General features: G+C 37.5%; 1 protein-coding gene across 1 annotated transcript; it reads right to left on the minus strand.

Moving 5' to 3' along the window:
• Positions 1-2,362: 2,362 nt before the first annotated feature.
• Positions 2,363-3,221, minus strand: LOC104213971 (uncharacterized). The gene is made up of 2 exons (XM_009763551.2): positions 2,733-3,221; positions 2,363-2,615 (listed from the first exon to the last, which is right to left on the minus strand). Exons 1-2 carry the CDS (start codon positions 3,097-3,099, stop codon positions 2,527-2,529), a joined length of 456 nt encoding a protein of 151 aa, XP_009761853.1. The 5' UTR covers positions 3,100-3,221; the 3' UTR covers positions 2,363-2,526.
• Positions 3,222-12,217: the final 8,996 nt, after the last annotated feature.

The raw sequence follows: 12,217 nt of genomic DNA on the forward strand, positions 1-12,217 counted from the left end.
TTAATTTGATAAGTATGATGATAATATTCGAAAATTAAAAAAGACAATTTTATGTTGTATTTTGTAAGAGTCATATAGAAAATGGTTGTTATTAGTCGCTATGGTAGAAATATTTTGAAATGTCTCCTAATTAAAAGCATCATATGAGTTGAAGTGAGGGAGTATGTATCCTTCAAGTAAATTTGTAAAGTATCTATCGGAGTCAAAAGATTGGAAATAAAATTGAGGAATACCTTTTAAAACTTCCAAATGGAGAACAAAAAATCAAATTCACATAAGAAAGATTAAGATGAACAAATATCTAGTGAGATATTTTAGTTGTCTCTTGTCATGTCTAATGGTGCAATAATATAATCGGTAGCCCAAGACCCAAGTGAATCATGAAAATAAGTAAAAATAGCACGGGCTACCTAGTTTTTGGATTGATCATTAAAAAATAGTCAGCATTTGCAAAGTCGTTGAAACATAGCCACTATTTTGCTACAACACGGAAAGTCCATCATAATATACTGGAGATTGGTGCACCTGTGTATGAACCTCCAACATATTATGCTGGATCGGTATATTATACTGGAACTCCAGTATATTATGCTGGAAGTCCAGTATAAATATATTCCAGTATATTATGCTGGAATATTTGCGTAATTTTGAACAATGTTTTTGTTCAGATTTATTTTTACATGAAAAGTGGCTAAATTTCGATTACTTTTGGAACTGTGGCTATTTTTCAATGACCACTTGTAAATCTGGCTATTTTTGAATTTCTCCCTGGAAATAAAGAGAATCATGAGGCCTAAATTTTTAAAAGAATGATAATTTTTTTAAGTCAATTTTTTTTAGCTTTTTGAGATGTAAAATTGTTAATAAATTTTATATAATCGATTCCTCTAATAATTCCATTTCAAATGAGAGTATAACAAATTTATTTAATTTTTCTTGAGTCATTGTTGATCTTAGAAAGATTTTATCAATTATAATTTTGAATTTATTTTAGGCAATTGTTATAAAAAATTCTACTTCTATACTAAAAGTATTAAATATTTTTTTAAATACCTATAAATCTATTATTTCTGAAAAATGGAGCCCTCTAAATTTGCGGGCATAAGGCATGAGCCTTACTTGTAATAACCTTGGAGCCGCCCCTGGCTACATCTACCAGTAAGATACTTTTAGTGCCAGTTGTATTATGGAAGTAAACTATAAAATAATAGCAGTAGTAGAATATAATAAAGTGACCAAAGTGAAAAATGAGCAATTTCAATAATAGTGCTTACAGAAATATCCTGTTGTCATCGTCAAAGATTAAAAAAATGATTCAGTTACATTGTCGTGGATAATACTATAGATTATCACAGAATCGCATGAACTAGGTTTTGGTAAGTAGGGAAGATATTATTTTTATCCTTGTCAGAGACTCAGAGTAAGCAATAAAAAATCAAAACTGATAATATTTTATAGTGCTTTTTATCATATTGTATGTATTATAACATGTATTCCTTCATCCAAATTCGAGTGACAGTTTGGCTTAACGAAAGTTAATTTAGTTGGAGTCAAATCAGACTAGATTAATTTAATGTTAAATTATAATTTATACATTCAAAATTTACCTAAAGCACTAGAAAGTGCATTTTTCCTTGTATAAAAATTGATTGTGAATATATCTTAAAATTTTCTTTAAAGTCCATTTATTTTGGATACCCGAAAGGGAAAGTGACACATTTTGAGACAAATAAATTTAAATATTTATCTTGAAAAGACATTGACTATTTTAGATCTGATTCTAAAATGGACAAACATAACTAATTGAAACATAAAAATATTTAGGGGTCGTTTGGTACGAGGTATAAGTAGATATAATGTTGGTATAAAAATTTAATACCATCTTAATATTTTGTTTGGTTAGCAAACCTGGTATTAATTATTCCGGGATTAAAATTAGTACCGCGATAACTTATACCATATAGGGTTAGGGTAATTAATGCCGGAATAACTTGTACCTTCTCCTTAGAAATTATGCACATGACATTTTAATATAACATACCGAAAAATGGATAAAAAATAATATCTTCGTAACTAATCACATCCGTATTCAAACCAAACGATCCCTTACAATCATAAAAACGCTAGAAATTAAATATAAAAGAAAACGAGAAAGCAAAATAAAATGCTAGCATATGCCATTGCGATAGATTGAATCATAGTATTGAATATTAAGTAGAACTTAGAACAAACATGTCAATGTTATTATATACCAAGAATAATAGTAATATCCCACACTTGCAAAAAGTGCAAAAAATTAAATAGTTACACTTAAACCTCTAAAGTGCAGAAAATAAATGCTTACAATATATTACGTTGTTGATTTTTGGAAGTAAAAGAGATTGCTTTTTCCGTAAGTAAGAGAAAGGAACAATTAGGTGGCGTTTCAAATTTAGAAAATTTTGTTTTCAAAAAATAATTTTTGCGGAAAAAATAAAAAAAAAAATCTGCTGAAACTTTTCTTTGAATTTTTGAAGCAGACGCCTTTTAAGAAGATGATGATGATTGCCGTACTGAACAAGCCACCACTTGTGCCCACTGTCTCAATCTCGTCTTCACCATCTCCGGATCCTCACCTGTAATTCATTAAAAAAAAACACGAATTTAAATTATTATTTTTTTACAAAAAAAAAAAAAAAAAAGCAATTTTCGGCTTGTGAAGAAACAAGAAAATTCTAGAAGCTTCTATTTGCCTGGATCAACAATAGAGCTTGAGCTTCCAACAAACGACGTCGTATCAAAATCTGAAGCTACAGTAGACGAGGAAGAAGATCTAGATAATGTATAACCGTACTGCTTATTCACAGCTTGATATAGCTCCAAAGCAGGAAAAGTTTCGGTAAGTTTCGGATCCAAATCGGGCGAATCGAACCCGAAACCTAAGTCAAAGCAAGCACGAAGCTCTTCGAGGTCGTCGTCGGTGACGCTCTTCGATCGGCGACGATCGGCGAGCTTCGTGCAGTAATTTCCTTTTCGCTTGAGCCAGGCTTCTTCTCGAAGCATATCGGGAGACCATGATTTCTGCTTGAATAGCGGCGGTAGAGCTTCCCGTTCCGACATGACGTCTGCAAAAAATTACACGCGCCGCCGCGTTGGAATGAAAAGCTTGATTGAGATTTTATATAAGAGCGTTTAACTATGGAATTTCATTAGTCGGCGGGAGTGGGATACTACTGGGCTGGACTGAGTTGGATATTTGTTAGATCTTACGAGGATTTGGTACCTATTTGAATCATATTGGGTTGGCCTGGAGAGCGCTTTATTGGGCCCATGTTTTGGTACGCTTTTTATTATGGTCCACGTCATCAAAGGTCAACTTTTTCTATCATTATTCATAGTGTCGTTGCAAAAGATTTTTGTTTTGAATAGTTAACATAAATAATCGTTCATTCAATTATCAAACTGAGAACAATCGGTGAATATATAATATATGTATAATTAGTATATAATATATTTATACCGAATAAGAAAAGTGAAGAGAAAAATATGATCGGTCCTAAATTAAGATGACATAAATGGACTTTCATCTCAGGACTATTTTTCTACGTATACGATGTCTTCCTCGGCTGTAGTTCAATGATATAGAACAATATTACCATTCACATGCAGGGGCAGATCTAGAGAAAAGGATATGGGTTTCGTGAACCCAGTAACTTTTGCATAGACATTGTGAGCACGTGATTTTTGTTTTTGCGCGACAGTCGCTCCAAGAGAATAAAAATTGGTCCTGCTGTACAATTTTGGATTTCTGTACGGCACTTTGTTGATTTATTTGCGACTTTGGCCCATTTTTATTTATTTACTTTATTAAAACAAAATTCAAAAAAATAAATGTGTACGTGTCATGCATAATCTGAACCGCAACATAGAAAGGCATAAACAGGCCCCTTTGTCCGTAATTTTGTTTTGTTTGATTTTACCTGTTTGAAATATCTTTAGTGTGTGTGCAAATAATTGTATTGAGTGTGTATTTAATTTTAATTTGATTTTTTGGCTTAGTTTTGTTTTTAAAATAAATAAGAAAAGAAATAAAAATAATAAAAAAAAAGAGAAAAGGGCCCTTTCTTCTTCCGGATTGGGCCAATTTATTAAATAAATTGGCCCAAAACAAAATCAGCCCAAACCCGGTCCAGACCAGCTGGCCTCAGGGGGCCTTCCAAACGACACCGTTTTACTGCAGTCTGATCTGGGCCGTTGATCTCAAATTGATCAACGGCCAAGATCACATTCCCCGTAACCCACCAACAAACCCGACCCGTTTCCACCCGGACCAACCCAAACCCCTTACCCTCGAAACGACACTGTTCCACTTAAGCCATCAGATCCAGACCGTAGATTTAAATTGATCTAACGGTCGAGATCCGCCTACTCATTCCATATATAAGCCCTTAACATACCCTACCCCCCTATCCAATACCCCGGCCTCCGTCTTCAACCTCATCCCCCATCAAACCCTAGAGCCGCCCCTGTATCCTTCACCATGGAAGCCGGCGGCATGAACGCCGGTGACCTTCCCCTGAACACCATAGAACCCCCATGCCATCCTGAACCCAAATCTATCAACCCCATGCTTCGAATCTTATCCCACCTTCTCGAATCTTCATTTGAAGATTCGAGTCGGAACCTGATCTACACCGATCTGCTTCAAATTCATACCAGACACTCCCCAGACCCCCCGTGACCAAACCATACTTGGTTTGGTCCGAATCTGACCAGGGAAGCCCGAATCCTGGATCTAATTTTTTGGAACTTTAAAGGTCCTCGTCACTGGTCCATATCCGTTCAAACCAAAGGATTAAGGTCTAATGGACCTTAATCGAAGTGTTTCTCATCTGAGAAACACTTCGATTAAAGCCCGTTCAGCCTTAAGAAAGGTCTGTCCGAATCCGAGTTGGAATCTTTTGATTTTTCAAAGATATGAGGTGAGTCTTGCTTTTTCTTTTCTTATTTCTGTTTAGTCCATGTGATTGGCTAAAAGTTTGTTCATGTTTGTTTTGATTTTGTGTCTTTGAATTTTATCAACTGTGCCTTGTCCACCTCTCCTGAACCTTTGTTGTTTGATTGAGTCTTTCTTCTAATTGTTCTGATAATTTGTATGTATTTGCTGTGCAATTAATTGAATTTCAAAGGTGAACTGACCAACTGATTCCTCCCATGTAATTTTGCTTAGTCAGTGCAATCCGAATCATGTGTTCGATACTGTTAAATGTCTGATTTTAGGTTACGATTGTATGAGTTATAACTAGTATAGTCGAGTCGACATATGTCGTCAATTAGTTTCAGATGTTTGAACAACATACAAATTGATCTGCTTCTGTTTAGCATTGTTGAATCAGTTAGGAATTGAATTCAGCTACTTATAGTTTGTTAATCTGAATCAGAAGTATAAAAGGTTTGGTTTTGTTTAGTTGCAGTCAGAATTGGAGGGCATGTGCACTTGTGCACAACATGTGCATTTGTGCACAACATGTGCATAAAGGCTTTTGTTTGATTTAAAAATAGTTTGACAGCATGTGCTGTCAGACTACATCCTGCTGCCCATATTCTGTTGTAAGTTTCAGAAATAATAAAACATTGCTAAAAGTTAAAGCCTGCCAAGGGAATGTCATGGGATTAATACTTAAATAGCTGAGTGGAAACTGAAAAGAGATGGGCACATGGGAGGGGTATCTGATTAATTTAACAGGCTGTAAAAGGTTTGATGTTGAGGCTTATAAAAGGGAGGCACATTAAGAGATAGAGGGGGACAGACAGACATAGAGGGCATCTGATAGGCTGGAAGAGAGAAGAGAAGAGAGGGGAAAGAAAATACACACTCTAGACTTTGAGAGCTGATAGAAAATAGACACACACAGTGGAGAGATTAGAGAAAGAGAGTTGAAATACATACAGAGAGAGTCTACAGAGATAGAGAGAGACACTGAGAGGGAACACCTGAGAGTTCAAATTCCGAAAACAGAAACTGGAAAAGAATTCTTTTTGATAACCCAAATAGATTTCAAAACTGAGGATTGACATTCGAACTTGAAAAGAAAGATAGGGAAAGGGATATCGCAAATATCAGAAATTGTCTCCTTCCTACTATTTGTTCGATTCTCAGTTTTGTTCAAACTGTCCAAATCAGTTCTGTCTTCTTTCAAGTGTCGGCTAAGTCTATTGTTTGGATTTGTATTGTTTGTTTCTTCTGGAATTGGATTGCCTGGATCTCTTATTCCATACTACTGGGAATTTGTTTCATTCTACCCTTCCTCCATTGGCTTTACTGGTCTTTTGCACTGGGATTTTGTTCTATCGGTACCTACTGTTACTGCTGCTGTTTGGTATCACTTCTATTGCTCAACTGACTGCCCTACTTTCTTCATTGTAAGCATTTCCTCAGGTACACATTTCGAATCTGTCTGATGTTGCAATAAAAGTTTGAATCGAAAGATCTGAAGGATGTTATAATCATCTGTTGCATTGCTTACAAATTTTTATATAAATGTTGTTAAGATATGTAAGTTTTCTAGTCCGTTAGCCTAATAGAGATACATTAGTAAGGTTGTAATTAATTAAAGTCTATGCCCATCTGAAACTGCGACATTTTATTCGTTTAGTAGCATACAAGATGTAAATACAATTCATGAAACGTGCAGCTATTCAATACGGTTGTTAACTTAAACTCGCTCTTTCAGCATGCTTTAAATATGTAAGGGCAAATGGCTGTTTTAAGTCTAGCTAAAGATAATGCAGTTTCAGATTCTTGAGTTTTCAGTTTCATTAGGCAGTTTATAGGATGAGTTTCAAATATCATTAGTCGCATTTTTCTAATAAGTAGTTTTAATTAATCTTGCCTAAATAAGTTAGGGTTAGGGAGCTCTTGCAGCAGTCGTAGCATTTCATCAATCTCGTATATAATTCTTCTATCAAGTTAAAAGCATGTTTCATGAGGTACAACGTCTCTTCATTCTGTAAATAATTAATCAGACGATTAACTAAAATCTTAATTCGGCCAAAGCATACAATTGTATTAGCATGCATCTTTTCTTCTATTTTAGAGAGAAACACATTAAAAATGTAGTCTCTTTAGGATATCCTTTCTAAAATAGAGATGTGCCTCGCCAAATAAAGATGCAAAATTGCGGGGCCCTCAATAAATAACCATGATAATTATTTAGAATTCAGGATAGGCCATTTAATAAATTTCATGGCCTTCTACAAAATAATAACGCGTTAGATTCCGTAGGCGCGGCTTAATTAAATCATATTCTTAAATTCGGGTGCACATTGATGTGACCCAAATCCGAATCTCAACGAAGTCCGAATGTGTCGACGATCACGGGTGCATTGATTGTAACGTGGTTCAACATGCATTTTCACGATGTTGCAATTCTATAAAAATAAATGAATAAAAGCGGTATAAATCTAATAAGAAGCATATAAATCACAACATGTATTTAAATCAGTTATTTAGCCATTATAACAATTTAAGCGACCGTGCTAGAACCACGGGATTCGAGGGTGCCTAACACCTTCCCTCGGGTCAACAGAATTCCTTACTTAGAATTTCTGGTTCGCAGACTTCATTTGGAAAAGTCGAAAATCTCCTCGATTTGGGATTCAAGATAAACCGGTGACTTGGGACACCAAAAGCCAAACCTTTCCCAAGTGGCGACTCTGAATTAAATAAATAATCCCATTTTCGAATATTGTCACTTAAATTGGAAAAACTCCACCCGCGCATCTAACCCATCGGGGACGGGCGCGCAAAAAGGAGGTGTGACAGCTCTGGCGACTCTGCTGGGGATTTAACCCAGAACCACTGGTTCAGGGTTCAAGAATTCGAGCTTAGAATAATTGTTATATTTTGCTTTATTATCTGATCTTTATTACATGTTTTTGCGTAACGTGCTAAATGTTGTCTTTTACCACTTTGATATTATCTGAACTGTATATAAACTGTGCCGAAACCCTTCTCTTCTTACCTCCGGGGAGAAGCTCGCTGGTCGAGACTCCCTATTCTGTTAGTGTCAATGCCCGAAATAAGAAAGAGGACGGATAAGTTACGAAGCCGGACGGCCTTTTGGTTCCCGGTAAGTTGCCCCTCCCCTCGACTCGAGTTGTCCGCTCGGGTACACAGTCTAGAACAAATACCAAGGTTTGAACCTAGTATAACTCGACTTCATGCCGGATCCCTAGTAGGAACGCTTATTTGCATCATGTTGCATTTGACTTAGGGGGCTCAACACAGGGGTTGGGTCCGTCTAGGACAAGCAACCTGAAATGAAAAGACCAACTTGCTGCATCCTATTTGTTTTGCGCATTTATTTGCTTCGGTTCCGCATGCTGACCGGTTTCTAAAAAAAAAAGGAAAAATAGCAGCGTAGGAAGATAATTACTTATTTTGGAAAAATAAAACCAATATCCCAGTAGTGTCGAAACCTCGTCGGAATTTTTCTAAAAAAAATATATAAAACCAAAAGTTGTCTTTTAGTTTGATTCATTAAAAAAAAAACATATAAAAATTATTTCTTTTCTTTTAAGAAAAAAAAGGGTATTTATTTCAAAAAAAAAAATAAAAAAAAATGGAAAACTCATAATTCAAAAATGTGTTGTTTCTTTTGTAATACCCTTTTATAAATTCGGACTAATAGTCCAAATAGTGCAAAAAAAAAAAAAAATTTTTTAGTATTTATCTTTCTCCAAAAATAATAAAAATGCTTATTCTTGATTACTAGGTTTATTTAATTTTCTCTATGCCCGAACTACGCGGGTCTGATTCTCACCGGATGTGAGATACGTAGGCAAACCTCATCGGTTCCGGCCCCAATTTTTAAAATCCAAAAAAAAAAAAATATTTTTCTTTAGAAAAAAAAAAGAAATAAAAAATATAGAAGTTTTCTTTAAAATCAAATAAAATACAAATAAAAAAAAATAGTCTTCTTCTTTCTGAAGTCTTTCATATGAAAAAATGAAATAAGCAGCAACAAAAATCAACAAAAAAAAAATAATACTCTTTGCTTTCTAGTCTCTTTTTGTAAAATGTCCAAAAATATATATATTTGAAAAATTGAATTTCAAAATATTAGGATTTTTCTTTAGAAGTGCTTTTGTAAATAAATAAAACTCATAATTCCGCATCATTTTCTTAAAAGTCCCTCTTTCAAAATTTAAGAGGCAACATCACATACGTTCTTTCTTCCGTAGAAAAGGTGAAACAAATGAAAAGAAAATCAACCAAACAAATTTTCTTTTTTCGTTTAATATATATATATATATATATAAAAATTGAATAAGTAAATAAACAAAGAATAGACAAATCTTTTGAGTCCTATGAGCACTTGCTTCTTTATTTTTTTTAGCTTCGAACTACGTAATGATCTGATTCACGTAGGCATCGTGATACGTAGGCAATCCTCATCGGATCCGGTCGCACTTCTTTTACTGCAAAATAATAAAACAAAAAGAAAAGAAAAGGAAAGAAAAAACTAATAAGAGGGAAATACCGGAACGACGCATACTCTCGTAGCAAACATATAGTAGTCCACTTAACTGTATAGGTGCATCATGCCTAACGTGAGATTAACTATCTGTTATTTGCTACAAATTAACCGTGCGCTTGTCGTTGAGTATATCCAGGGTTTTTGAAAAGACGGTTGGTTTGGTGAAAGTCTGGCCTCGCACCCATACTTCACAAGGTCAAGGGGAAGTGTTCAGCTGCCTAGGGCCAGAAGCGGTACTCACACTTACTTCACCAGGTCAAAAGGAAGTGTGGGAATGTCTTCAGAAATTCCATTGCAAACAATCCCTGTTTCTGAGGAGAGTTCGATCTCAGCCGTCCTCACACCTGAATCCGCAACTGCGGAGGAAAATAGAATCCTACGGCTCCGCATGCTGGAAATGCTGGACGATTGGAATAATGGGAAAGAGCCGCCAAGTGTCATCCCCGGATTCCCTGAATTATTCTCAAGGTCAAGTGGGACTTCAAATGTTCCCATAAATTATCCTGCTACCCCATTCGGGTACCCAGCCACCTCAGCCTTCTCTGCTGGATCGCCTTCTGACCCTCATCCCCGAATGTCAGCCACCGATGCAAGCATGAACATCTTTACTGCATCGCCTTGCCCGATTACGGCACAGCCTGCCACGTACAAGCCAAGCTTTGACTCATCCTCTTTTACATTCCAAGCACCATCGTTCTCAATGGAACCAACTAGATTCGCTACCAGCACTAATCCTCTACCGCCTCAGTGCGAGCTTGCGCCCAGGCAGGATCAGAGCCCCAGGATTGCAGAACAAAATGAGATTGCCAAAAGAATGAGAAGCCTTGAACAAAGTTTGAAAAATATGCAAGGATTGAGCGGACAGAAGAGCGTCTCTTACGCCGACCTATGCATGTTCCCTCACGTGCACCTGCCAGCGGGTTTCAAGACCCCGAAGTTCGAGAAATACGATGGGCACGGCGACCCCATTGCACATCTTAAGAAATACTGCAACCAATTGCGGGGAGCCGGCGGAAAACAAGAACTGCTAATGGCATATTTTGGAGAAAGTTTGGTGGGAGTCGCTTCGGAATGGTATATGGACCAGGACATATCTCGCTGGCATATATGGGATGATCTTGCTAGAGACTTCGTAGGGCAGTTTCAATATAATATTGACATCGCACCAGACAGAAATGCTTTGTCAAACTTAAAGAAGAAACCCTCGGAAAGTTTCAGAGAATACGCCATCAAATGGCGTGAGCAAGCGTCAAGGGTAAAACCTTCCATGGACGAGATAGAGATGGTCACTACTTTTCTCCAGGCTCAAGAGTCCGACTATTTCCAAAACATGATGTCGGCCATGGGAAAGCCTTTCGCAGAAGCGATTAAGATTGGAGAGATGGTGGAGAACGGTTTGAAAACGGGAAGAATTTTGAGTCAGGCAGCCATAAGGGCAACCTCCCAAGCCGTCCAAAGCGGGTCTGGAGGAATGGCAAGAGGGAAGAAAAAAGAGGAAACGTCCATGACAGTGGCAGAGGTGGGAGAATATCATAATCCCGGGTTTTGTTCTTCGGAAAGAACCTCGCAACATTATTTCCCCCACCAAAATGCGACCTACGCTCCTCAACCCTACATGGTCATGAGCACCCAGCCTTATATCCAGCAGTCACAACCAGTCAATCGGGGGCAGGCCCCACATCCTAGGAATCAGCCTCCTCACCAAAACCACTACAATCCTCGACCTCCTCCAAATAATTTCCTCGGGAACCACCCAGGAGACCCAACTACACACCAATCGGTGAACCCTATTCCACCCTATTCCCTAAACTTGTCCAAATGAATTTGTTGCAGCCCATACCACCGAACGGGCAGAACCCGGGATCACCATCATATCAGCGGGGTGTCAGATGTGCATACCATTCAGGGGTAGAAGGGCACGACACCAACGACTGTTGGACATTGAAACAAGCTGTGGAGAATCTGTTAGACCAAGGGAAGATTGTGTTGAGAGACGAGGATATCCCAAATGTGACCAATAATCCGTTGCCCGCCCACGACAACGGGCCGATAGTTGGGATGATTTGTGAAGACGAGGAAGTCGATCTGGCACTGAAAGCCATAATTGCTATTGCTGATACAGAAAAGGGACCCAGGGTAACTCCGGAACAAGAAAAAGGAATAAGTGATGTATTCAAGCAGGCCTCCATGGTATGGGGGACGGTCAAAACACCTCGGCCGAACGAGCCAGTGTTTGTCGGACGCATACCACAGGAGCCAAAATACAACAAAGAGGAAGATGATAAGGTGTCCCCGCTCGACGAAAGTGAGGAAATATGTGAGGCAACAAGGGAAAAGCTATGCGAAATGCACATGGTCCAGCCAGGAGAGGGCACTAGCACCGTTGAAGTATCGTACATGGGGCCAAGCACCAAGCTTCAAAACTAGAAGGCTACACCATTCTTGATCAAACGGAAGTCCTAATGAACCTGTCTTGCCACTTTCTCTGCATCACGAGTAACCCCCGAGGGTGACTCAGATGTTTTTCTTCAGTTTCATGTTTTTAATTTCCTGAATGTCGACCTTTTTCCTTATCTTCCCCAAAATGCCAAGAAATGAAATCATGCTTGATTACTCACTTTCTTCTTCTATGTTTTCTTTTGTGTTCTCTTCAATTCTGATAAATGCAGCTTTAAATAACATGACATGTTTGCGGA

This window comes from Nicotiana sylvestris, chromosome 12, assembly GCF_000393655.2.
Source record: "Nicotiana sylvestris chromosome 12, ASM39365v2, whole genome shotgun sequence".
NCBI lineage: Eukaryota > Viridiplantae > Streptophyta > Magnoliopsida > Solanales > Solanaceae > Nicotiana > Nicotiana sylvestris.